Here is a 27,778-nt window from a genome sequence, read left to right on the forward strand (position 1 = left end):
CTCTCTGCCCCTCCTCCCCTCTATACATGCCAGGCTCCCGGAGCGCAGCAGCGTCCCCGGGGCTCGCTCACCTGGGTCCTAGAATCCACCTCCTCCTCCTCTTCGGCCGGCTCCAACTGGCCTCTGCCTGCAGCAGCTGGCCACAGGGACAGGGATCCCGCAGAGCTGCCGGGCAGAGGAAAAGTGCCTCCCCACGCCCGCGCCCCCCCCCCCCCCCCCCCCGCGGCCTCGCATCCTGCACGCCTCCCCCCTCCCCCCCTGCCAGCAACAGGCTGCCCCCTCCCCTGAGCAACAGGCTGCCGAACAGCAGACAAAAGCAGCCTCTCCGCCCCTCCTCCCCCTATACATGCTGGGCTCCCTGGGCAAACAAAGACTCCACCAAAACAAACAAAGTGCTGGCCTCATTGTGTTAGCAAAAAAAGGACCCTCCTCCTAGGACCCTGGGTGGTGTGTGGAAATAAAGCTATTAGCTCAAAGCATGGTGCAGAGCTGTTTGGTATTTGATGAGTTACTCCTTTAGTCCTGAGTTTGTCACAGGGACAGAAATAGATGTGAAATCTTCTGAACAGGGGAACAGACAGCAAAACAAACATTAGAGGGGAGTTAACCTTTCCCTATGCTATCCAAAACTAAAAAAAATGTTTGGCTAGAGTTTCCCCTACAATATGTACCAGTTCCGACTTACATACAAATTCAACTTAAGAACAAACCTACAGTCCCTATCTTGTACGTAACCCAGGGACTGCCTGTATTTTCAGAAGTAACTATTGATTTTGGGTTACTTAAATGCTGACTCTTAAACTGGAGCTACCTTAAAGGGGCCTGATCCTCAGAGTGTGCAAAGTAACAGACAATAATGTGGGAAGTTAATGTGAGGGCTGCTAATATAACCTGTCTGCAGTGGTATTTTTGAAGTGCCCATTACTATTGTATCTAGATCACACTGAGGACAACATTCACATATCTGTACATTTGATTAAACTGATGGCTGCTATTACTGCTGTAGATGTGCTAGTGGTAGAGAAGGTCACATGAGCAAAAAAGGTTAAAACAGACACTTAGGGTACGTCTACACTGCAAGCTTATTTTGGAAAAAGCTATTCCAGAATATAACTTCCTGAACAGCTTATTTTGAAATAGAGCATCCACACTACAGGGATGCCTCCAAATTAGTCTGAGGCAGGCCTCCCTCATGTGGACATGCTATCTCAATTTAGAGCCCCAGGAGGCACTGGAGAGGAATACAGTAATTCCTTATTTAACATGGTAGATACGTTTCAGAAAATGATCGTGCTAAGCGAAAACATGTTATGTGGGGTTGATTTTCCCATTGAAAATAATGGAAAAGGTGGGGGTTGCATTTCAAGCGCTGGTGTAGAAGTCAATTTTCTGTTGGTGCTGAGTTGCCAATGTCAACATTAGACGATGTACTGTACAGTAAAACTTGTCCAGTTTTGTCCAATTGTCCAGCATCAACTGGAACCCAGAAGTGCTCCGGTCAGCTGTTCTCTCGGCCGAGCTGCTGTGAGCCGCATGTGCACTCGCAGCTCCAGCCTGCACTTGCTAGCAGACGGCAGCTGAGCACAGGCAGCTGCCTTGGGACTGGGACATAAGGTTGGGGGAGAAAGGGGACTGGGTTACAGTAGGGAGGGGAGGTGTTTGGCTCTGGGGAAGGGAAGAGGAGGAGAGGGGAGGGGGATTGGGTTGTGAGCATGCCCCCGTGACGGGTCTGCCAGGACCTGTACTGCATCTACCGAGGGGAGGGAGGGGAACGGCGAGCGGTGAACCCTCTGTTGCTTTGCAGGGAGACGGGGGAAGCCCCGCGCAGCTGCCGGTGACAGGCCGGCTGGGGAAACCCAGCCACCAGCCTGCAAGCCGGGGCAGAGAAGAGGGGGCGAGGTAGCCCGGATGCCTTGCCCCCTCTCCTCCACCCCCGCTTGCAGGCCAGCGGCTGGGTTTCCCCAGCCGACCTGTCGCCAGCGGCTGCACGGAGCTTCCCCCGCCTCCCTGCAAAGCTGCAGAGGGCTCGCCGCTTGCCGCACCGTTCCACACCGACCGTCCCTCGCCAGATGCAGTGCGGGTCCCGGCAGACCCATCACAGCCTCTTTATAGTACCTCCTGGTATCCCGGATTATCATAAGTCTACTGTATTATCACTGTTTTCACAATTTATACTGCTGCACGAAGTAGTCCACCACTTGATTTTTTTTTTCGTGTTATTTCGGGGATGGTCGTGTTGTTCAAAAAAACGTTCCTTAAAAAAAAAAAGATAGATGAGCAAGTCACATGAGCACAAAACGTGTGCTCATCTCAAAAACGTGTTAAGCGGGCACGTGTTAAATGAGTAATTACTGTAACTTAGAATGGCCCTGGTAAAGAGCTATTTCAACATAGCAGAAATGGAGTATACACACTCCCCTTCTTCTGAAAGAACTTTTTTGAAAGAGGCATTATTCCTCATGAAATGAGGTTTACCAATGTCGGAAAAAGTCCTCCGTTATTTTGATTTTCTTTCAAAATAACACAATTGCTGTGTGGACGCTAGTATTGTTTTTCCAGAATAACAGTAATTATTCCATAGTAACTGCGCAGTCTAGACACACCCTTAGTGTTTGATCAAAAATTACACCAAACAGACCATATAGCAGCAGATAAATGAAACTGCAGCACTGTTGTTGCAAAAAGATATATATATATATATATAGGGAGCCCTATTTTTCTTGGGTTGGGAAAAGATTTCTAGTGAACTATAAAGCCCTTGGCTTAAGGTCATTTTCTCAGTTTTCAAAGTAATAGTTTTCTCTTATGAATTTGATCTCCAGGCATGGTACCTCAATATAATATATTACAGGCAGTCCCTGGGTTACGTACAAGATAGGGACTGTAGGTTTGTTCTTAAGTTGAATTTGTATGTAAGTCGGAACTGGTACATATTGTAGGGGAAACTCTAGCCAAACATTTCTCTAGAGCTCAGTTTTATTCTCCCACACCTCACTTCCCTCAGTCCTTTATTCTCAAGCTGTGGTGTCTGCTGAGAAAAGCCGCTCCACATCTCCCTGGTCTGCTGGGGGGGGGGCGCTAGCTTCGCGTCTCCCTGGTCTGCTGGGGGGAAGCAGCTAGTGCGGGGTTGCCTCACGCCGTTTGTAAGTAGGGATCCAATGTAAGTCGGATCCATGTAACCCGGGGACTGCCTGTATACATCTTTCTTTTGACACATCTGATACCATATTTTTAAATTAAGGTGCTTAATATGTCTTTAAAAATTGGCATATGCACCTGTTGTACAACCAAAATGAGCATTTACAGGTACAAAAGGGAACTATATTCATGTGTATCAGTTGCATGTACAAACACCACATTTTTGTATGCAATAGATGTAGGCAGATTTTGCATGTTTATTTATTTAGATACCCATTTTATGATGAGGCATAAGCCACAATGTTTTCAGTCTCTGAACATAGAAGAAGTCTGTTCTGATTTCTTTGTAGACCCATGATCCAGAGTGCTTGTTTACCTTTCACTCTGGAAAGATTGAAGCCATGGCTGTCTCTCCTGTCACATATCTCATGGCCACTACTGCACTTGACCGTAAGTACAAGTTCAGCTCTTCCCTTTCTTCCACGGAAGCTATTAACTTATAAGGGTAGGATTGCAGTCTCGGGTAGGATTGCAGTCTCAGGCTCATTGTGGAATCATTGTTTTAAACTAATGTTTTTAGTTTGCAGTTGTAGTGGAATTGTCTTTACTTTGCAAAGATATTTCCCAGTTGGCCATTATTCCTGGGGACAGTTTTTTTAATAATTACAAGAGATGATTAATGGGTTGAAGCTAAGTAAAGTCCAAGGAGTGTCTGATCTCAAGAATGAGGTTTTCAGTTGAAAGAGTCTGACTATGACTTTACAAACTTTGTTCGCTGTGAAAGAACAACAAAAAAAAGGAGATAATTTTGTTTAAATAACTTTAATATTCGAGACTTGTGTGGGTCAATAAATAATCTTTTGCTCTGTTTTGTAATGCACTACATACATGTATGGCACTGTATAAACAATTCTGACCATTAATATTTGTGCTTTTCTTGGCACTTGCAACGGCCATCGTGTTCTCATCCATAGTTTAGCCCGGATTACGAACATTTATTTAATCTATGAAAATATGCCTGAGCAAGCCTTTCAACACTTCACATCAGAACATGTTAGAGAGGGAAAGGATATTGACCAGTTCACTGACATTATCCTTCATGCTTTTCAGAAAGTGCCATAGACTTAAACTTGATCTTGTCTGCCATGAATTATGTATGGTGTATTACCTGTATCCATGCATTATGGCCTGAGGGCGGAATTCCTACCAATTAGGCCAAACTGACACCTATGAAGATGATTGCTGGTTGTTGTTGAATTCTATGTGCTAATAGGTATTTCTACAATCTATTAATTCCAGCTAAAGTGAAATTGCCTGTTATCCAGATTTTTCTCAATTTTAACCCATTTATCACTTTGCTAAAAGGCAAATCCAAGTATCACCATATCATTAAGTCTTATGCTATCAGCAGAGGGCTTTTTAGTACATGTCATTGTTGCTTTTTTGATTACTCAAGAATGACCTCAGTTGGCCAGTGAGGCATATTCTTCCTCGCTTTATAGCCACCCTGAATATGTTATTTCCACAACTCTCTCAGCTCTGATTACGCTTGGATGTGAATATTTAGCAAAGTTAATAAAAGTTAGTGTTTCCTTTGTGATAGCAAGGCTACAGTACTATATAACCATTAGCCAGGTGCTTGCAGTTGTGAGTTTTGATGTAAAAAGAGAGATTACTAACTTTCCATCCACTCTTTCATGAAGATGAATCAGAAATTTGTCCATAAATTTTAACAAGTAATCTTTCAAGAAAAAATACAAAGCTATTTGCAATAATTTGTCTCCTTTCCTCCTCCCCCCAACTGTCTTACACAGACTCAGTGCGTGTCTATGATTTCATTGACAACTGTCACTTGGCAGAGATTAAATTTAAACAGGGAGGAACGGCCCTGATGTGGGCACCCCGAGTGGTAAGTTTACCCTACTGCAGCATGTTAACTTGGATTCACAAAGTGTCTATTTCATAGCAATCACAGATGTTCGTGACATAGGGTTTTAATGAAATTATTAGCCTGCATGAATCACCATTGGTGACATTATTTGACAGTGGTAAAATAAAGGTCTAGGATTTTTTTTCTTCCTACACTGTAATATGCACAAGCAAGCAAACTTTTTGTCTAATAGAGGATTTTTCTAGGGCATTAGGAGGGTGGATTTATTGTATGATGTGTATATATAGGCGTGTCTCATTTGTCTTGGCTTTCCAAGCACCATAGATTTGTAAAGGTGAGCAATGTGGACACTGCCAGGAAATACTCTTGAGTTGAAGAACAACAATGCTATTCTAGACAGAGTATTAATTGCTGTAACAGGGCTGCACTCACCTCTCACGAGCATCCCTGTGACTCACACCTCTGTGTGGTGATGTAGTGTAAAGCAAGGGCTAAAACTATCCCTGGATACATAAATGGGAATATTGAGTAGCAATACAGACATTATTTCTGTATTTGGCGCTGGTGCTATAGGCGTTCATTAGTCAAGAATGAAGTTGATGTAAATTGGAAAGGATTCAAAGAAGAGCCATGAGAATGATTAAAGGCTTGGGAAGCCTTATAATTATGGCTTAAGTAGTTCAATCTATTGAATTTTAACAAAAAAGGGGGAGGGGGAGATGACTAGACAAGTCTATAAGTACCTCTCTATGGGGAACAAATATTAGATAGTGGATTCTTCAATCTAGCAGACAAAGATTTAACAAGATTCAACGATTAAGTCAGGCCTGCACAACTCGGAAAGTGACAAGGGCCATATTACTCCAAAGAAAACAGCTGCAGGCCGCAAGTAAGGATGCTCTCCCCAAAAAATACCAAACATTCGGCTAAAATTTTTGTTGAGCCAAAAAAACCCAAACAAAAACCAAAAAACAACTTGACCCCCTGGCATTTGTCTCTCTTTCACCCTGCCCCTTGGTGTCTTCTGCTTTCTCCTGACATGCCCCCATCCCCTCAGCACAAGCCCCTTCCCCTCCCCAACTTCTGCCTTTAATCCGGTGGTTGCTAGCTGTGACATTACACCATCACGCCAGCATCCTGGCGTCCCACCCCCTGGCTCACACCCCACCTCCTCGCACCAGAGCTGCATGCAGACAGCCCAGCGGCAAGAATCACTGCACTTCCCCCTTCCCGGCAGCGCTCTGCTCTTCTGCCCAGCCGGCGGATCAGATGGGTCGTGCTGCCCATAGTTGTCACGGGCTGCACAGTGAGCCCCTGCGGGCTGCATGTTGTGCAGGCCAGGATTAAGTGTTACCAACTGTCAAGTACGTAAAAGTGTAATAAAGAAGAAGATTTTTTTTCTCTTTAACCTCTGATTATAGGACAAGTCAGCAAGGGAGGTTTAGGTTGGACAGTAGGAAAATCTTAACTGTCAGGGTGGCGAAGCGCTGAAATGAATTGCCTAGGGCGGCTCTGGAATCTTCATCACTGGAGATGTTCAAGAACACAGACAAACATCTGTCAGGGATGATCTAGATAGTGCTTGGTTCTGCCATGAGGGCAGGGGACTGGACTGGACGACCTCTCAAGGTCTCCTCTTCCAGTTCTAGTACTATGAGTCTGTTGAAGCTAGACAAATTCAGTTGGGAAAAAGTGTACATTTTTAACCATGAGAATAATTAACTGTCAGAACAACTGACCAAGGTTTATGGTGGCTTCTTCATTACAGGACGTTTTAAAATCAAAATAGGATGTTTTTCTAAAAGACATGCTTAGGTAGAAACAGGAATTATTGAGGAAGATATGGTCTGTATTATGTAGCTCAAACTAGGTGATCACAGTGGTTCCTCTTGCCCTTGAACACATGTTATTTGTCTGAAGATACAAGTGTTGTTAATTTCACTACTCACAGGTAAATCCCAAAGGAGGTCTAATTGCAGCTGGGTTTGAAGATGGCGTTGTTCGCATTATTGAAGTTTATGATCCCAGGGGGCTTGCCATTGTGGCAGGACGGACCAATGTAGGGAATGCAGAGATGCGTCTGAAACAAGCTTTTAAACCCCACACTGCTGCAGTTACAGCCTTGGCATATGAACGAAATGGGGAAATGCTCGCCACAGGGGTAGGTCTGACTTGTTTTTATTATGTCAAAATAAAAAAAGTGTCAACATTACATGATCACGCTTATTTATTGACTTATCCATTCATATCTGCCACACAGAGACTTATTGTGATCTACTCTTAGCCTTACAATCACATTGACCTTGGAGAAGGGAGGATTTTATGGATTACAAGTTTAGACCCCTGCACAAGCAAAAGAGGCCCAGCGAGAAAAGATTTTAAAGCACTTGGGAAAGAACAACAGTGCCTAGAATGATCACATTTTCTGTATCTCTGGTGGATCTAAGTAGCTGGTCTAGCCAATTAGGAGGGCATTATATTGGTTTACAAATATTGGGAATGCACAGCATTGAGATGAGGAATGTGTAGCTTTGAAGTGGGCATGTTTGTGAAATGTTTTGAAAACCTTGAAATGCATGTTTTTTGTTGTCTTTTCTCAGAGTAGTGACAAAACAGTATTCTTCTTTGCTGTTGAAGACAAATATGAGCCAATTGGATACATTTGTGTCCCTGGACCTGTGCAGGCATTACAGTGGTCTCCACCTTCTCACGTGAGTGGTGAATTCCTCCCCCCCCGGTGCTTGAATATATTTTTAAAAGAAGCTGTTTCAATACACTGATGTTCTAGCCTACATTGTTATCTTAAGGATGAAGACTCTCTTTTAAGCAATATATTACAGACACTTTGCTGCCATACTCTTCATGCCATTTCAGGATGAGAATGATTACTAAACAATCATCCTCCCAGGCAGGCAGTTAAAAATATTTCAGAGCTGAGCAACAGCATGCAGGGTCACCCAGGCTACATCTAAACAGCAGAGCTCTTTCGGGATAACCTCTGGTATCCCAAAATAGCTATTCCACATTGTCAGAGCTATTCCTTACTTTGGCACTCTGAGTGCAGAAGGTGAGGGCCCGCAAGAGAGCTTCAAAACCTTGCTCCTACAGGCACCGGTTACAAAATTCCCCCCCCCCCCCAGAATCATAACAGATTTTGGGGAATTGCTGTCACCATCAAGTGCTTTTTGATCCCTAAAAAACCAGGGGCAAATGCTTGAAATCATCCCCAGGGGTACCCCAAGCTCTTGTCCCAAATTCTTTTGCTCCAAAGGAGCTTGAAAAAGAGAAAAACAAGCTACAGTCTCTGGTAGCTGACCTCTCGGTCAGAGGCATGCAGATACACACAGACCGACCTTCCAAGACACAAGAATCAAATCACCACCTTAAAAGTAGTGTTTATTACAAAAAAAACTTCAGAAAGCATAGTTGGTTGCTAGATGTTACAGAGCAACTAAGGAAAACAAAGTTAAAACAGAGAAAGATCTCTGGAACAATGCTTAGATGGTAAAGGGAGGCATAGAATCATACAGCAGTTCAAACCAAGCCACAAAATAAAGAAAAACTTACCCTGAACATGACTGGATTCACATTTCCCTGTTACTTATGTCTAATTTTCTCTTTGTTCGGTCCACTCCCATGCCCTGAATTCCATGCGAACATGGCAGTCCTGCCTAAGTTTAAATCGTTCCGTGTCTCTCAGGTCCTGGTTTCTCTCCCCACCCCTACAAGAAGTCAGGCAGGGAACCTATATCCAATTCAAATTTCAACCCTAGCAATCCTTTGCTAGGTACCTGAGTTTAACCCATTAGTCAGCACTCCTTTTGTCCCTTACATGCGTCTTAAGAGCAAACTCGTTACATTGAAATATAATGGGCTTGCTATTCTGACATCCCTGAAAACCTCATTGCATGAGGGATAAGGGATGTTTCGGAATAGTGCCTTATTTTGAAATCTGGCACTTTGTAATCAGTGCCAGATTTTGAAAGAAGCTATTTTAAAACATCTCATTTGCGTCATTTATAGGTAAGGGTGCTGTGTAGAACTCTAGAAGCCACCTAAAACTTGGCCACCACCTGTTTTAATTGGCTCCCATGAGAGAAACAGGCCTCCAGATCTGCTGAGTGAAACTTTTAAGGCTTAGTTTTCATTTGAAAAGAATTGATTTGAACAGCAGCTGTGCCTGTTGCCCATGTTCAAATAGGCATTTGCAAATGTAAACAAAGTTTTCAAAGCATCAAAAGCAAACCTTTTTGGGTGTTTCTCTGAACTCAAGCTCCAATGCCATTACTACGACTAATTCAAATAGAGTTTTGTTATTAAAACCAAGATTTCAAGAGTATAAGCAGCCAGGTCTATCCTAGAAGCTTTTTCAAGGTAACAATGTTGATTGGGGGTGTATGGTTCTTTATAAAGTTTATCAACTGTCAAAAAGCTGTAGCTTAGATTGTCATGTTATTGTCTGGAGTAGCTTACAACTGTGAGTGCTGATCTCAGGTCAGATTTTCTGCCCTATTTGACACTCTAAACTCATGGTATATTTTGTTTTGATTTCACCAAGACAGCAATAAATGTGTATTCCAGCACCTTCGACCTCTTTAGGCTCTCTAGTCCATCTTTCCTTGCAGACAAACTGGATTGTGAGATAAAAGGCTATATAAACCAAAAGTCGCATCACATTATGTTACCCCCAGTCCTAAGCCATTAGTCACTTATCCCAAATCAATTGGTACTCTGTATCTTACCCCAAAAATGATGCTGCTCACCAATTAGACTAAAAATGTATTAGCTAAGAGAAATAAATTAGAATTGAGAGGTTAAGGCAGATAAAATATATTAACCGGTGAGTCAGAGTTTGTAAATCCAAGTTATAGCAATACTGTAGTTATCTGCTAGCTTTCTAAAAGTCTCATAGGGTCACCCAGAATAACTCTGGGGATCTCTGTCTTGCATCTGGAATGCTTCCCTGTAAGTGCCCAAACAGATTAGCCCAAGTGTGGGGCACCTTTTTTGTGTCAGGGGCTGCTGACCTGCATGAAAGTCAGTCAGGGATTGTACATAAGTGAAAAGTAAGGCAAGCGAGGCAGCTCTTTACTGAGAAGGATAAAGACATTCCCCACATCCCCCTTGCATATCAGAATCTGGGAAGGGAGGGAGGGAAGGGCAGGCTAGTAGATTGTGTGCTCTACCCCTGTAAGGAGACAATAGGGGAGCTAATGCACCAGTGTGGGCTACCCAATCCTGGGGGAAGTCCCAAGGATTCCCCAAGGAATCTCCGGAAAATACTCAAACAGTGTCTTCACCCATGTGGGTTTTGATGAATACAGGTCGAACATCCCACATCCGGGACTCTCTGGTCTGACAACATCCATGGTCTGGAAGGAAAGCCCTGGAGACAAAGTGCACAAGCCAGCTGGGAGTCCCCGTGAGTGCTGGAGAGCCCCAGCTGGGCTGACAGATGCTAGTCCTGCAGTGGGTGAGGAATCCAGCCATGGGGAGCCCCGGACCAGGGACCCCCTTGCAGCGGCTGACAGGAACCCCAGTCAGGAACGCTGGTGGCAGCTGAGCTGGCGGTGGGTATAGAGAATCCCCAGCCAGGATCTCAGGTGGAAGCAGGTCCAGTGGCAGCCGGGGGATCCCCAACGGGAGCAGGGCCAGCAGCAGCCAGAGGGAAGCCCCAGCCCAGAACCTCAGCGGCAGTGGGAGGCCCCAGCCTCACCAGGAATCCTGCTGGAGAGGAGCCGGAGGTAGCATGGGGGAAATCCTAGACCAAGGAGGCTGATCTTGGGAGCCCAGACAAGGAGCCAGCAGCAGGGAAGGGAAGCCCAGACTCCAGGGATGCCCACAGCCTGGAGAGGAGCTTTGACCTCCACTGATCTGGCAAACTCCATGGTTCAGAACCACTCAGGTCCTGGACACAGGGAGGTCCAACCTGTAGTAAATACAGATTCAGTCTCTGATTTCCCATTGTTGAATACAATGGCTCTTGCTTTAAAGTTAACACTCCTCTTCTTTTGCATTTCCCCAAGGCTTCATCTGCATGCAATGGGTTATTTAATTACAAGAATATACTTGATACAATTGCCTGTTAGCATAGTATAATAGAAAGAGATAAGTGAAAACAATATGGCTGTGTCTAGACTGGCCAGTTTTTCTGGAAAAGTCAGCCGCTTTTCTGGAAAAACTTGTCAGCTGTCTACACTGGCCGCTTGAATTTCCGCAAAAGCACTGACTTCCTACTGTAAGAAATCAGTGCTTTTTGCGGAAATACTATGTTGCTCCCGTTAGGGCAAAAGTCGCTTTTGCGCGAAAGGGCCAGTGTAGACAGCTGAGATTTGTTTTCCGCAAAAAAGCCCCGATTGCAAAAATGGCGATCGGGGCTTTTTTGTGGAAAAGCGCGTCTAGATTGGTACGTACGCTTTTCCGCAAAAAGTGATTTTGCGGAAAAGCGTCCGTGCCAATCTAGACACTTTTTCCCGAAAATGCTTTTAACGGAAAGCATTTCCAGAAAATCATGCCAGTCTAGACATAGCCTATTGGTAACAATACATTAGTTTTCTTGAAGTTTTAACCCATCTAACTACAATCGTACATCAACACACCTTCAATCTAGTGTTACTGGGTATACGTAACATAGATGCAATAGTAAACTACAGGATATAGGCAGACAAAAACTATTCAGTCAGCATTTCCTTTGATCTCTATTAACATAAGTGTAGACTCAGTTATACTGGTTTAAAAAAAAAAAAGCCCTTTAGCCAGGATAGCTTGTTTTGTATAGGGAAATGATATAAGCTATTCGGGGAAATAGGATTCTCTGGCTGCTATAAGTGGCATCTCTGCTCTTGAATTTGCCAGTATAGGCAAAGCTATCCAGAGCAACCACCCACAGTGCACCAGGTCCAGGGCAACTCTATGTCCCGCCTCACCTCTTGTCCCATCCCCAGAGCAATGTAGCCTGGGGTATAATGGGCACTTGGCTCAGCAGCAGGGTGTGTTCCCCCACTCCCATGTGGGCAATGGGAGCTGGAGTGGCCCTGCAGCTTACTCCACGCCACGCCACCCCACCCTGCTGCCTTCCTAGCCTGCTGTGCCCTGCTTTTCAGCAGCAGCAGCAGATAGTAAAGAGCCCTGGGGCCATCTGCTTCAGATCCCACCCCTACTGCTGCCATGCCAGGCCCCCTGTAATCTCCTGGGTCCCTCCCATCCATAGGACAATTGGGGCAGCCACTGCAGGACTTCAAAAGTGCAGGGCCTGGGGCTGCCACCTCAAGCCATCCTATGGATGAAATGCCTCTGAGTATAGGTATATATACACACACCAATAGAGGTATACTAGCAAACCCATCTTTGATGACAACCTGCTGCTTGTATACCTGACGAACACCAGTATCTCCTCCCTCTCTCATCAGGGTCTTCTAATTGTCCTCCTGCCCACAAGTGACAGGTATCTATCCTAACATTGCTGCTAGGTGAGGAAACCCTCCTAACATAGTATATTGATTTACATATGTCATTTTCCCAGGGGATGTAGTTCTTAACACACAACAGCAAGTCCATCTACATAGCACATATTGCACTCTGGCCTCTTCTGCCACTCTGGCTTTCCTTTTGTCATCTCCTATCCTGCCAAGCCAGCCACTCAGTTCCTTCCAGCTCAAATTCCTATAACTCTCAAAGGTACTTTCATTTCTCTCTCTCTTTGGTATGAGCAAAGGAGGAAATTTAAAAAAAAAAGGAACATTATGTAACTACGATATAGATTTTAAAATACACAAGAGATATACAATTCTAAGTCATGGTTCCTACAGCAACTGCAACCAGCTCCATTTGAACATGTTAGGGTTGGGTGAATTAATTCACATAAAATAAACAGGCCCCCATCCCATCCCTGGGGTCTTCTATGGAAACAACTCTATTCACAAACTTGACCTTTACTGCAACTGTAAAAGTTTTGATAATTCTTCCTCCTATTTCAGCTATTCCTCCAACATTGGCATTTCAGGGATCTAGCAGGGACCAGAAGTCCCATAAGAGTTGTTTCCTTCCCTGCCCCCCCCCCCCCCCCAGATTTCAAGCCCAATCTTAAAGATAATGTATAGTACAGATAAAGCATTTATCCTTTCAGTTGCTTATTCAAATAAAACCTGACCCAATCTTTTTAGTTCAGGGGGATCTTGCAAAGAAGCCAGGCTTATAAGGTGGGAATGATTCCTCTTCTTCCCTGAGCACCTTCTTGCAGCTAGACACCCTAAAACTCTAGGTATAGTCCCACTTTTTCTTTTAAGGCTTCTAGGGACTACCACACAGTCTCTTACTGCTTTGATATAAATCCATGGTACACCCACATCTTGACTATTGCATGCAGCTGTGGTTGCCTCATCTCAAAAAACATACCTTGCCATTGTAAAAAGTTCAGAAAAGGAGTTTGGAACAGCTGCCATATGAGGAGAGTTTAATAAAATTGGGGCTTTTTAGCTTAGAAGAGAGGAGACTAGAGGGGATATGATAAGTCTATAAAATCATGACTGGTGTGGAGAAAGTAAATACATTATGTACTTGTTTCCATAACACAAGAATTAGGAGTCACCAAACGTAATTAATAGTAGCAGGTTTAAAACAAAGAAGAAGTTGTCACAGGGCAGACTCACCAAGGGTGCCTCCTGCTGTTCACTCAGGGAATTAGCATATTTGGTGATGGAGTGCCCCTCTCAGGCTGGTGTCTCACCCCCTGTTATTTGTTGTTCACCACTCTATGTCAAGGCCCACACCTCTCCCAGACCACAGCATCCTCCTACCTGGGTATTGCCCAACTACAATGCCCTCACACTCTGGAATCCTCCCCCTCTGGAAACCCCCAATCCTTCTATGCCCACCTTGCCTCAGTGACCCACTGCCAGTCTTCATCTAGCCCGTGACACAGGGGCAAACTGTAGTCTGAAATATCTGCTCATCATTGGCAAGGGATGTGGGCCTACTGCTTTTCCTAGCCTGGTTGCCTCCATGCAGCCTTAGTACCCCGAGGCCTTGCTTCAGGCCCTGCAGCCTGGGAGCTTGCCTGGCCAGAGCTTCCACAGCTCTACCTGAACTTTCCCCAGCCCTGCTCCAAATCAGGAAACCTCTAGCTTCTCTAGCAGCTAGATCCCTCCTACTCCCCAGCCAGAGCAAGAGTATTCCTCCTTGTTGCCATGAGCCTTTATTTATACTCCCCTCAGCTGGGCTTAATCAGCTGCTATCTGCTGCAGCTGCTTGCTCCATGGCTCCAGCCCTCACCCATGACTGGGTTTTAACCTGTTAAAGGGCCCAGTGCGGGGGGCAGACATCCTGTCACAGAAGTATTCATACAATGCACGGTCAACCTGTGGAACTCCTTGCTAGAGGATGTTGTGAAGGCCAGGACTTTAGCAGGGTTCAAAAAAAAGAAAAACCCAACTCCCCAAAACAACAACAAAAAACTAGATAAATTCATGGAGGGATAGGTCCATCAATGGCTTTTAGCCAGGATGGGTAGCAATGGTGGCCCTAGCCTCTGTGAGAAGCTGGGAATAGGTGACAGGTGAGGGATCATTTGATTACCTGTTCTGTTCACTCCCTCTGAGGTATCTGGCATTGGCCATTGTCAGAAGACAGGATACTGGGCTAGAGGAAGCTCTGATCTAACTGTTCTTATGTTCTTAGTCCATTATTACCCCCAGGACTTGTAGTCCTTATAACACACAACAAGTCCATCAACATAGCACGTACTTCATTCTGGCCTCTTCTACCACCCATGGGTTATTTTTTTGTCCAGTACAGCCAGCCAAACCATTCCAGTTCAAGTGTACCCCTACTTTTCCTAGCAGAATGATACCCATATTCTCCAAACCTTTCTGCTGGGAGTTCATCCTCACCAGTGGAATATCCATCACTCCCTCTGTTCTGTTAACCACTCATCTCAGACAGGCCATCAGGTAGGTCTTCCATTGTTCTCCTTGTCAGCCCTGTCTGATACTCAGCTCCAGTTCTCTGGGGCTATGTCTAGACTACATCCCTTTTTCGTAAAAGGGATGTAAATTAGACGTATCGCAATTGCTAATGAAGCGGGGATTTAAATCTCCCCCGCTTCATTAGCATAAAAATGGCTGCTGCTTTTTTTCTGCACGGAGCTTTGTCGGGAAAAAGTGCCAGTCTAGATGCTGATCTTGCGGAAAATAAAGCTTTTTCCGAAAGATCCCTTATCCCTCTATGAAATAAGGGATCTTTCGGAAAAAGCTTTATTTTCCGCAAGATCAGCGTCTAGACTGGCGCTTTTTTCCGACAAAGCTCCGTGCGGGGAAAAAAAAGCAGCAGCCATTTTTATGCTAATGAAGCGGGGGAGATTTAAATCCCCACTTCATTAGCAATTGCGATACGTCTAATTTACATCCCTTTTACGAAAAAGGGATGTAGTCTAGACGTAGCCCAGCTGCTCTTCTATCTTTAACTCTCTGGTCCTGCCTTTTGACCTTTGGGAGGTCAGTCAACCCCACTCTAGCCTTCCCTACAGACCTGGTCCCTCTCATCCTTTATAGCACCAGGCACTGCTCTGCCTTTTTAATTGGCCAACTGGGAGCATCTACACTTTCACAGAGGCACTGGACTTGCTTCATTTTAAGAGACCAGTCACCCTGTGACACTGATCATCATCATGCTGCTCTCAGTCTAAACAATTCCAAAAATGTAACTGTACTGTGTGTAGTAGACCTCTTCAGATGATTAGCGTTGCATAGGATACATAAAATGGGTGAGATTTTCTGATTTATGATGGAGATGTGACCATTTAAATAATCAGATACAGTGAATGTTGACTGGCGTGCCTTTAACTTTATGACGTGTCAACTTTTGACCTTTAGTTTTACCCTTTCTCTCTCTCTGTTCCATATGTCTGCCTAATGCTCGTGTTCTATGTGCTGTTCTACAGGCAGACAGCATGCTGCTTGTGCTCTGTGAGAATGGCTTTGCTCTTCAGGTTCCTTCTCCTATCCTTAGAGAACAGGATACAGAGACCACTTATGAGATCAAAGACCTGCCCACACAGTATTTCCATTTCTGCAGCATTAAATCCCGGATCAAGGTAAATAACTGTCCTATGAGGAATTGAATGTGAAGCCTTCAGCTATGAGTAGCCATACAGTGCAAAACTATTCCACTCAAGTTGCTAGTCTTCGTAGGCCTGAATGCAGCGTTCTAGTTGAGCCAGTCATAAAGAGTGACTAAGCACAGCCTACTCATGGCTTTGCTTCATCATTTGGAAAATATGTTATCACTAATTCATGGAGATAAAAAGTGGAATTGAGGAATAACATATAGCTGATAATGCATGTATGTTATAGGATTACACTAGTGATGGTAGAGTTAAATTTAATGTCACTTCCATTCTAAAATATATTTTCAGTCTTTTAATTTTCAAAAGCATCCTTACAGCTGTAATTTGTCATGCCCAATCTCAGTTTAATAAACATACATTCGGCCACTTTTAAGTTAATCTGAGATGAAATATGGTTGTTTTTCACCAGTTAAATATTTCTGATATTTTTTTCTGTGTGCTGTGATAACTCTGGGCTATATTAATATAAAAAGCTATCACTGAATGACATTTATGCATTTCTGAATGAGGACTAGCTCCTTTGAAGATGCTTGTGGCCAGATTCATTTCTGGTATAAACATGGGCAGCACCTAGATAGCAATGGAGTTACATAGTGGAGTTTCGCTAGTGGGTATTTTAGAAAACTGAAAAGTAACACAGTGGTAGGCTTAGGAAGAAAACACTTTCTCATAGTCAATGCTCAAACTACCAATATTACATCTGCTCTCTTGTGTTATGGTGTTTCCATTCTCAACTGTATTTTCAGAGATTTTTAACTACTACTTTGATGTTTTGTTAAAGATCTGGCAAAACCCCAGCACACAAAGTGACCAGGAGGAAATTCAGTAACAGGAAGAAGATATCTCTTTGGTGTCCTTACAAAGCTAAGATTTTCCTGGGAAAAGCCTGTTGTAGCTTGATATTTGACACTTATTTATGCTAAGATAATTTTTAATAACATGCAATTTTAAAAAGTTGTATAAATTGGCCATTGCAGTACATCTCAATTCAATGTTCAGAAGGAAGGTTATTACAAACACTTTGTTTTCAGTTTAAACTTGTGTTTGAGCACAATGCCATGCCATATGGTAATACAGAGCTATGCCATATGGAAATCTGAATGTAAGTCTCCAGTATTATCCCTTTTACTTTTGGGCAAGTAAGGGTACGTTTACACTGTGGAGCTATTTCGGGATACCAGAAGTATCTTGAAATAGCTATTCTGTGTCGATTGAAGCAGCCTGTTATTTCGAAATATGACATCCTCGTAACCCTCATTCCACAAGGGTTAAGGGGAATTTCTGAATAGCGAGTTATTTCAAAATTTGGCACTGTGTAGACAGAGCCAAATTATGAAATAAGCTATTTTAAAATAGCATTAAAATCATAGCTTATTTCGAGCTAAGGGTGCTGTGTAGATGTGAAGGGTGCTGTGGGAAGACTACTTAAGTAGGGCATCCAATCCATGAATTGACAACCTTCCAATGCTGTTAAGCAAACCCTCTGGCCAACAGAAAGATTCATTGGTTTGGGAAAAACCTGAATTCAACATGTGGAGAGTGGTTGCTGTTTCATTAGTCTTGTGAGGCAGAATATAAGAGAAGGAAGGAACAGGAAGATTCCCACTGCAGCTTCAAATGAGGTATGACGAACTTGTTTAGGTAGGTCCTGCAGTGAGGGCTATGGGGGTGTGAATTGCAGGGTGCACCAGAGTGTTGTGATGTAACTATTGCATGTGGACTCTGCTAGCTTGAACTAAAAGGTTAACAGGACTATGTTAACAAGAAAGATCTACCTTTTAGTTTGTGCTAGCAGGGCATATATGGACAATTACAGCACAGCATTTTAGTGTGTGCTGCATTTCACACCTCTGTAGTGTACACTATGGGATTGTATAGTCAGGCTTGATCTCTATTCAGTTGCAAGGAATAATTCCTTAATTTCTAGCATTTTTACCATGAGAGCCTTTCAGTCAATAGTGCACTGGTTTCATGACTCATTTTTCACTGCTTTCTGTAACAGAGAGAAGAGGAGATTGAGCGCAGAGAGAAAAAGAAACAGGAGGAGGAGAAAGCAAGATTGGCCTGGATAAAGAAACAGCAGGATATGGGAATGGAGATAGAAGAAGAACCAGAGGCAGAGCCTGTGGAAGAGGAACCACTGCCACCCATCTACATCCCAAAGGAGCCCAGCCCCATTGTCTGCGGGTTTTATTCAGCACCAGGGAAATTCTGGCTCTCCTTGGTAAATTAAACATTCTTTCATTTTTGATTTGAGGAAGGGATTGTAAAGTGTAAAGACAATAAGATTCATGGACTTGGGGATGAGATGGCTTAGAGAACTGGTATTTGGAATAAAAACCTTTTGCCTCAGGGACTAAGTTCATATGTGCCCCAGACTTGATGATATCTAAGTGCTCAGTGAAGATCTAGTGCTTAATGTGAGTGCTCTGTGGTCTTTGTGAAATCGTTTTACAGTATTGTTCCAAATGGCATTCTTGGGGCACATCTACACAGCAGGACTAAACTCGAAATAAGCTATGCAACTTAAGCTACGCTAATTGCATAGCTTAAGTTGAAATACCTTATTTTGACTATTGGTGCTGTCTACACAGCAGTTATTTCGAAATAGAGCACTCTTCCCCCGACTTCCCTTACTCCTCGTACAATTAGGGTTATAGGAGTCAAAGTAAGAAGCCAATTATTTAGAATTTATTTTGAAATAACGGGCTTGTTTTATAGATGTGCACTATGTTATTTTGGAATAACTGAGGTTACTCTGAAATAACGCTACTGTGTAGACATAGCCTTGGTGGTGCTCTCTAGAGAGAGGTCAAAGACTGACTGCACCTGGAGACTAAACTCTTTCCTTCCCAGTAGTTGATGGTCCTTTGAGGCCAGGACTGAAGCACATTGGTGGGACACAGAGGAATGGCAATAGCTTGTAACTCTACTGATAACGGTGAACGTATAAACAATTTCCAGGTGTTTTTAGTCTGGCATTCTTCACACGCAACACATTCATTAAGAAAAGAGCAATTGTTCATGAAACTACGTTTTTCCTGGATACTTACTTGAGTGCCCTTTCCTCATCTCTTCTTCACGGTCCTTCTTTCTTTAGGGTGGTTATGACTCTGGTTATCTCTACCACTGTGCATTCTCCCAAGTTCAGGACCACATATCCCCTGAAAGCAGACAAGATGAGCCCTTTGATGTGATTCCTATGGAGAACACAGAGGACAACTCCATCCAAAGGATCTCTTTCTGGTAAAAGAGCTTATGCACTATAACTTACTGCTTTGTACTAACCTACCTGAGGAACTGGACTCTGGAGATATTTAAATATATTCCCCTGGTTTCTTTCATTGTATGGATCAATATCCATGTGCAAGAGTTCAAGATCAATTTTGCTTTATTTCCTGTCACCTAGTGTTAATTCATTACTAGAGTGAGGATTCCTGATTAGTAGGATTTGTGAGTACAGATGTGTAAAATACATTATTTTTTCTTTTAAAAATTGTTTGTGGTGAAAATGCTCACTTTTTTTTTGAATGCTTGGAGCTCAACTGTGCCTTTAAAACACAGCCATGGATTGGGGAAGTTCTGCTGCTACTTCCTAGGACAGTGCAGCCTACTATCTCTGTGAACTGGTCTTGCTCTCTGGGCCAGTGGATAGGGGGATGGAGTCATGGATGTCTTTCCATCCATCTCTCACCCCTTTTAGTGAATGTGGAGGGAGCAATCCCCAGACTCTTCTTGTGCCAGGCATACAGCTTGAACTGGATGTTATGTAGACTATACAAGTAGAGGAGAGAGCTCCTTGTCCTCTCCCCACCCTATGAAATCAGGCTTCATCTGTCCCTAAGAATGCCATTTTACTCCTGTAATTTACATCTGTCTTCTCCTCTCCTACTTTTGGGTAGAGCGTGGGGAGGTAAAAGTCACCTCCTAACCCCAAACTAGGGTGCATGGCTGCTGTGCAACCTCTCTTTAGCTGCTAATCCAGCCTGTGGGCTGGATAATGGCCACAACAGAATCATGTCCTCCCTGTATTGCACCTCGTCCACCCCAAATTGATTTTTTCTGCCACCTCATGGGCCTGTTCAGAAGCCAATTCCCTGATGCACAGAAGGTTCATGTGCAGACACTTAGCTTTCTAACTGCCTTCTTGTGCAGGGCATGTGATATGTGTGTGAGAACTTTGCTTCACAAGTGTCACTGGCTCTTTGCTGTTGTAATGTTAACTGGTCTAGATCAGTGTCTAGAATTGTTTAGCTTTTGTTTACAGCACCAGCAAGCTACTGATGTTCTGTGGGATGAAGGATGGAGCAGTGCGAGTTTATCCTCTCCAGGACAAAGACCTCTCAGCAGACATGATGAATGGATACTGGTCCTTCAATATTCATGACAATGATTATGGCCAAATCCAGGCAATCTACTCGAGTTATGATGACCGGTTCCTAGTTACCTGTGGAGCAGATAGCAACATCTTTACCTTCAGTATCCTGTCTCCAGAGGACATTCAAAGAGAGCTAAAAGCCAAAGTGCCTTCTCCAAGAGTAAGTAACTGAATGAAGACATGTCTTAACTCTTTTGCATTGTGTACTCGTGTATAGGTAAAAGAATTACAGTTCTTTCTCCAGGATATGTCCAAATCTGTGACTAGCAGAGTACCCTCTAATGCTAAGTAATGCTGGGCTTATTATTACTTCTATGCAAAAACCAATCTTTTTGCATGGTGGGTCACTGATGGCAAAAACTTAAGCTTTCAAAGCAATTAGAAAATCTGAGCACAAGCAAAATGTCTATTTAAGCGTGTAGGTGCATGTCGCTTTCCCTAGCTGTTGACTTTGATGGAGGCCACACCATTTTTCTACAAATGTTCCTGAAATAATAGGCTAAGTAAATACTTCCCTTTCCCCAATCCGTTCTTTTTTTCTTCATTCTAAAAGTTGATTCTGTTGATATATATGTGCTCTTAGTATCTCTTAGTTAATCATCACCTGGCAGATTTTCTCTCTGTTCTGTACTTTTTTTTTTTATTAAAATGCAGTTTTACACTGAGAAACTGAAAAACTGGCATCATTAGGCACTATGTTTATTTTTATCAATGGTTTTTGAACCATGGTTTCTCAATTTATAAGTAAAGGAAGATTTTTTTAAAATTTACCACACCTACAAACATCCTGTGGGAACTGAGAGCCAAGCTAGGTTCTTTCATTCTCATACACCAATACTATAAATAAAGATTCCTTAAGCCAAATTAGTACCTTTAAAGCCTCTGTGCTACCCAGTTAGTCTTACTGAATTTTCACAGATGAAACTGATTGGAAATTAGTAAACAATTCTATTGATACACAATTAGGAATACATTTAGTTAAGTCCCTTAATTGTGCCGGTTTTAGAGGGCTAACAGGAATAAAGTTACTATAAGCTTAATGTAATCATCAAAATAAGCAGATTTGACTCTTAGGGCTGTCCTTACAATTTATGGGGCCCTACAAAAGTTACCTAAGGCTGCCTGCTCCCCTCTCTCCCCCACATGGCTTCTGCTGGGGCTTCCCTTGTTCCCTCCATCCCTGCATGCTGGGGTTTGGGGCTTCCTGAGGGCCAGCACAGAGCCACTTCCTTTCCACCTCCAGTGTGGCAGGAAGGAGCACTTAGCTCAGTGGCCAGCTAACCAATAGTAGAACATGAGTGTTGGAGAGGGGGCAGGAAGAATGCAGCCCTCCTGCTGGTAGCTGAGAGAGCCGCTGGGTATGAGGGGCTGGGCCAGAGATGGATCAATAGATGACTGTCAGGGTTGTTCATAGGCACACCAGCACATGCAGCTGCATGGGCAAAGGTGCCATTTTTGGGGGGTTAAGGAGGCAGCAGTAGTCCCCTGAAGTTGGAACCCCTGGATTTCATACTTGAGGTCTGCTCTAAAGCCCTGACTGCAGAGGCAGTTCTTAAATGCAAAAGAGTTTGAGCTGCTTGCAGCTTTGCCTTTGGGGCAGGGAGTTTGTTATAAAAAGAGAGAGGCAGGTGATTAAAAATAGAAAAAGGCTGGACATTCAAGTAATTAGTCTGGATGTTAGATCATCATGAAAACATTGCCAGATACTCCACTTAAAAGACGGGATGGGGGAGAAGAAAGAGTAGGAATGAGTGTTGTGCATTTGGATAACTGTGTTAAGCTTCTCATAAATGTTCTTGAAAAAGGGGTGAACAGGGACTAATCCAAAGCTGACTGCAAAGAGTCACAAAGGGATCTCACAAAACTGGGTGATTGGGCAACACAAGGGCAGATGGAATTCAGTGCTGATAAATGCGAAGTAATGCATATGGGAAAATATAATCCTAACTATAGATACAAAAATGATGGGGTCGAAATTAGCTGTTACCACTCAAGAAAAAGATCTTGGAATCTTTGTGGATAGTTCCCTGAAACCATCTGCTCAATGTTCAGTGGTAGTCTAAAAACTAAAAAGCCAACAGAATATTGGGAATCACTAGGAAAGGAATAGATAAGAAGACAAAATACCATATTTCCACTATATAAAGTCATTGTATGCCCACATCTTGAATACCTAAAAAAAGATCTATTGGATTTGGAAAAGGTACTGAAAGGGCAACAGAAATGATTAGGTGTAAGGAACATCTTCCATATGAGGTGAGATTAACAAGACTGGGACTTTTCATCTTGGAAAAGAAATGACTAAAAGGTGGGAGGATATGTTCGAGGTCTAGAAAATCATGAATGGTGTGGAAAAATAGAATAAGGACATTTATTTTATTCCTTCACTAACATAACAATTAAATATATAGGCAGCAGAATTAAAACAAACAAAATAAATTATTTTTTCCACAAACGTGTAGAACTTTTTGCCAGGAGATGGTGAAAAGGCTCCAAACCATAACCAATAAGAACAAAATAAGTTCAAGGAGGATAGGTCCATCAATGGCTGCTAGCCAGAAAGGGCAGGTATGATGTCCCTAGCCTGTTTGCCAGAAGCTAAGAATGGGTGACAGTCGATGGATATGATGATTGCCTCTTCTGTTTATTCTTCCGAAGCACCTGGCATTGGCCACTGGTGGAAGACAGGATACAGGATTAGAAGGACCTTTGGTCTGAGTCAGCATAGTCATTCTGATGGTCTTATATAGAGCTGAAATGCATCGGCCCTCTTGCTGTAACCCACCTTTAGACATAAATGGGATTCATAATGGGCCAAACTCTTATTCACTGAAGTTAATTGAGTTGCATCATGGATCAATTTGCCCGCCTCCAGTTTTCATTGGTAAATATTGCATTGGCCTTTTTTTTTTTTTTTTTTTGCCTGGGGAACCATTACAATCTGATATTCACTGACCTGGGGGTGTCCATCATCATCATGAAGATTTCATCTGGCTTTACATATGTCAGTTGACTTGTGAGGAGCAGAATGGAGTTCTTCCATAACCATGGAACAGCTTCATGGGCTGTTGAGTGTCATTAATTATTTATACTATGGTTATATTTTTGTTTCATAGGGAGGTCTTGAAAAGGAGAAAGCTGCAGAGGATATTGAAGATCCTGGTGCCTTCAGGTAAGGCATGCTCGATGAAAGTGAGAGGCAACACTTGCTAATAACTCTGCCTTCAGTTCATGTGGTCCAGCTCTTTTGCCTTTTCAAAGAAGACAGTGGCTCTCTCTGAAGCTGGGCCATTGTGACAAGACACATAGAGCCTTCAAAGCCTGTATGCAGACATCCATCTCATCCACCTGTTTTTCAGGAGTGAATGTAGCATGGTATTCTGACATTTTTAATATAGATGTTATGGTAGCATGTAGAGGCCTATTAAGCAAGATATCCATTGTACTAGGACTGTATAAACATATATTACATGATAATCCTTTCACTCAAAAGCTTGAAGTCCGATGTTTCATTCTACTTTTCTTCAGCCCCTTTGATCCCAGGGGAGCTGGATGAGAGACATTAAGGGCAGAATTTGACCCATGTTTGTTCCTGGCTAGAAGGCTACACTATTATGTCTCCTCTCTTCCCGTCCACCATTCAGATAATATTACTTTCATTTTGCATTTCCAGTATTGAGAATGCCAGGCGAAAAAAGGAATATGATGAGATAATGAAGGCAGCAGAAGCCCAAAAAGACAAAAAGAGGCAAGAGCTGATCACCCTTAGGCATGAGTTTCATTGCCTACTCCAAAAGAACATGGAGCTGCCAAAGCACATGCAACTACATAGAGAGGTACATCTGACTGTTGAACAGATCATTTATCTTTGATTAGGCTGCCACTTTAAAATGACCAGTGTCTCAGAGTCAAAATGTGTCCAACCTTTTTTTCCCCCTTTCCCACTTTAACTCCTTAAAGGAACTGCTTTCCCGTGGCACAGGCAATTCTGAGTGTGCTGCAGATATTAGTGCCTCAGAAGTATCTGTGAGATCTATAGACTAAGCAGAAATGCTGCTTACTTCCAGTTACTTTATCAAGGCTACTCTGAAGGGAATGGAAATATGATAGAGAATCATCCTGAAGTGACTGAAAGTAGCAAAGCTAGCAGGGAGGTAAAGTACTGATTTGCCTTGGTTCTCTCTTGCACACTATGTTTTATTCCTGCTATGGAGAAGTGTTGAAGTTCCTTGATTTTCAATTTTAGATGGGTTGAAAGAAGAGGTGTGCACGTATGTATTTTAAATATTCCAGAAGCTCCAACCCACACCTAATGCTGTGTGTCATGGCTCTCTCAATTGCTAGGAACAGCTTCTGGAGGGAGTGTGTTGATGCACATAAACTCTTATGTCTTAAACCAAACCACTGTGACTGTTATAGCCAAGCATTTAGCATGCTATGATGCTGAGTTTCTCATCTATCTGAAGGAATTTGAGATGGACCACAGAATCTGTGAGGAGATGGATAGGCAGACAGCACAGAGAATCCAGCTAGTGCAGAAGGAGTTGGCCTGGGATCAGGAGAAGCACCGCATTGCACTGCAGAAATTGCAGAAAAGGCAAGGACTAGCTTTCTTTTACCCTTCTCTACTATGAGATCCTTCACTAGCTAAGTTGCATCTGCTCTGAGGAACAAGAATGGAACATTTTCTTCATAGAACTGAAGTGAATCTGCGTCCTTCCGGGGGTTATATTACCATGTGGTCCTAAACATACACAAGTTAGGCAAACATTGATCTGCAAACGAGAGCATTACTAAATCTGGATTGTACTATCCACCTCCATGGGATCAGTGCCATCTTTTTTGGGAACATCTCTGGTTGAATTCCGGCCAGTGATACTTGCTAGGGTTCTAGAATTGCTGGTGGAGCCTTGAAGAACAAACTGTGCAATGAACCCATGTCCTTCATGTGTGGTGGAGTGCAGCTGGTGACTAACTGAGTTTGTTATGGAAGAGATGGTCATTGGCTTGAGAACAGATTATTTGATCACTGCTCAGTAAATCATCTCCTGATGTGAATAATCTCACCAATTAAAATCTTATTTGGAATCTCTCTTTTGTGGGGAAGATTACTGTAGTAATACAATTAGGTTGATTCCTGGACTTGTTAGATTTCCTTGATCCTGTCCACTCCAGTTTTAGGCCTGAGTTTGATATAGAAATTGATCTACTAGATAATTTTCTCAGAGCTGTACCATCCATAGGAGGTAGTGGAGGCAGCCACTCTAGTCCTTTCACTGTGAGGGGTACTGTGGGCCCAGGACAGTCTATGAGATTATTGGATTGGCAGCAGGGGTCAGGCCTGTGAGCACAGCAGGCTGCTGGAAGCAGAGTGACCTGGCCATAGCCTGCTCCACTCCACTGTCTCTCAGTCAGGATGCTCCACTCCACTGCAGTGGCAGGAAGTGGAGCAACCCATTCCCAGCTCACTCTTCTCCCCACGAACAACCCTGCTGGGAGCTGGGCTCAGGAGAATGGAGTGGGATTGGGGTGGGTTGCTCCACTACCTGCAACTGTGGTGAGTGTAGAAGGGGCCTGACTCCTGCTGCTGGCACCAGGGCCACCACTAGTCCCCTGGGCCACATTGCTCAGGGGAGAGGATACGAGGAAAGGGGTGCAATGGGGACAGGAGGGAGTGAAGCAGGGGTGGGGCTTGGGGAAAGGGTAGAGTGAGGACGGGGAGGGGAGCAGAGCAAGGCCAAGAGAGGCAGGGCAGAGGCATAGCATGGCGTACCACAGGGTTGTCCGAGGCCCTGCATCCAACTAGGGATGGCTCTGTGGTAGACAAAGATCAGTTATCTGTGCTTCACCTAGATCTGTCAGATGCCTTAGACACCACTGCTGATGAGGTATTGTTGACATGCCCATTCTTCAGTGGCTTCATTCTTAAATTTCATGATGTCAGTGGAAGGGACTTCTGTTGTAGCACTGACACCTGCTATTTTAGGTATGCGGATACTAAGGTTATATAATTTGTTTAATTAATACAACACATTGTTTATGCCTTTTGGGACAGAAATATGGGATAGAAGGCAAATACTTCATAGCCTGCTATTGCAAAACTCAGACAATAATTGATATGATCTGCATGTTGTTTCCTTAGGTTCCGGGACACATTAGAATTTGACACAGTGGTCGTTCATGCTATAGGAAGTACTCATCAGATCTCCACATATAGGCTCTTGGCAATCTCCGAGAGGTTCTACAGAGCCAGAAAACAAAGTCAAGCAGGAAAGAGAAGAACAAGCAAATTAGGAAAAGAAGCTGATCAAAGACAAGATAGCCTGAAAGATTCAAGTAAGAGCTCTGCAAAGGCCTAAAGTGCCATTCTGTTCACTATTATGTGCTTTCCATCCTTCATCTCACTTTATTTTCTTGTGCTTGAGTGGAAGAGACTGCAATACTTCACATCATCTCTAAGCAAAGAAACTTGGCATTAAAACGTGGTTGCAGAGTATCTTCATGATCTGTTACAGTCATCACTGTGCATTCCCAGTCATCAAATCCCTGTGTCATTTAGAATAAGATAGTTTCCACCTTCTTGTCAATGTTGGCAAAAACCCGTCCACTCAAAGGGCAGACATAAGGTTGTGCAGCAGGAGGGTTTGTTTTTTTATTGATTGATAACATGACATGAGCAAAGGAATATTGACTGCAGCGATGCTGATTTATACCGGCTGAGGAGCTGGCCCAGGATGATTTACAGGAGCTGTGCCTTGCTTTTGTGTCACATAATATACCTAATACTTACACATACACTCCCTTTTTTTTAGGGCAGGCTGTTGAAGATACTAAAGAGGAACGGGAAGCTGACAAACTAAAAAAGAGGCCCCAGCTGCAAGCTGGAGTGGGACGTTTTGGTGGAAACAGACTCGAGCAAGTTAGAAAAATTATTGAGAAAGCTGACCTGGCCAAAGCTAAGATTATGCAAAGAAGGAAGGAATGGGATGAACTGTAAGTTATGAATTACAAACTGCATCTTTCCATTGGTCTGCCTTTCTGTTGCAGGAAAGGATGTGCCAGCTGATTTTGGCAGTGGCATGGGGCCAGGGCAGGCAGGGAACCTGCTTTAGCCCCACTGTGGTGCTGAACAGGACTTGGAGCTGCTAGAGGCAAACACTGCCCAGCTGGAGCCCAAATCAAACTCCCCTCCTCTACCCAGTCCCGTAACACAGCCCTAAGCTCCCTCCCAAAGCCCACCTTCTGCACC

General features: G+C 43.5%; 1 protein-coding gene across 1 annotated transcript in view; it reads left to right on the top strand.

Annotated features, from left to right (window-relative positions):
- Nucleotides 1-27,778, top strand: part of CFAP44 (cilia and flagella associated protein 44) — a 69,082-nt gene that overhangs the window by 22,555 nt on the left and 18,749 nt on the right. The window contains exons 13-25 of the mRNA XM_075906631.2: nucleotides 3,489-3,588; nucleotides 4,953-5,047; nucleotides 6,981-7,190; nucleotides 7,630-7,740; nucleotides 15,966-16,118; nucleotides 18,154-18,375; nucleotides 19,252-19,397; nucleotides 20,419-20,689; nucleotides 23,646-23,701; nucleotides 24,203-24,365; nucleotides 24,996-25,126; nucleotides 26,672-26,865; nucleotides 27,342-27,522. Of these exons, the coding sequence (XP_075762746.2) occupies nucleotides 3,489-3,588; nucleotides 4,953-5,047; nucleotides 6,981-7,190; nucleotides 7,630-7,740; nucleotides 15,966-16,118; nucleotides 18,154-18,375; nucleotides 19,252-19,397; nucleotides 20,419-20,689; nucleotides 23,646-23,701; nucleotides 24,203-24,365; nucleotides 24,996-25,126; nucleotides 26,672-26,865; nucleotides 27,342-27,522 (2,033 nt within the window). The remainder of the gene's footprint in view (nucleotides 1-3,488; nucleotides 3,589-4,952; nucleotides 5,048-6,980; nucleotides 7,191-7,629; nucleotides 7,741-15,965; nucleotides 16,119-18,153; nucleotides 18,376-19,251; nucleotides 19,398-20,418; nucleotides 20,690-23,645; nucleotides 23,702-24,202; nucleotides 24,366-24,995; nucleotides 25,127-26,671; nucleotides 26,866-27,341; nucleotides 27,523-27,778) is intronic.

This window comes from Pelodiscus sinensis, chromosome 1, assembly GCF_052426305.1.
Source record: "Pelodiscus sinensis isolate ZL-2025 chromosome 1, ASM5242630v1, whole genome shotgun sequence".
Classification (NCBI taxonomy): Eukaryota; Metazoa; Chordata; order Testudines; family Trionychidae; genus Pelodiscus; species Pelodiscus sinensis.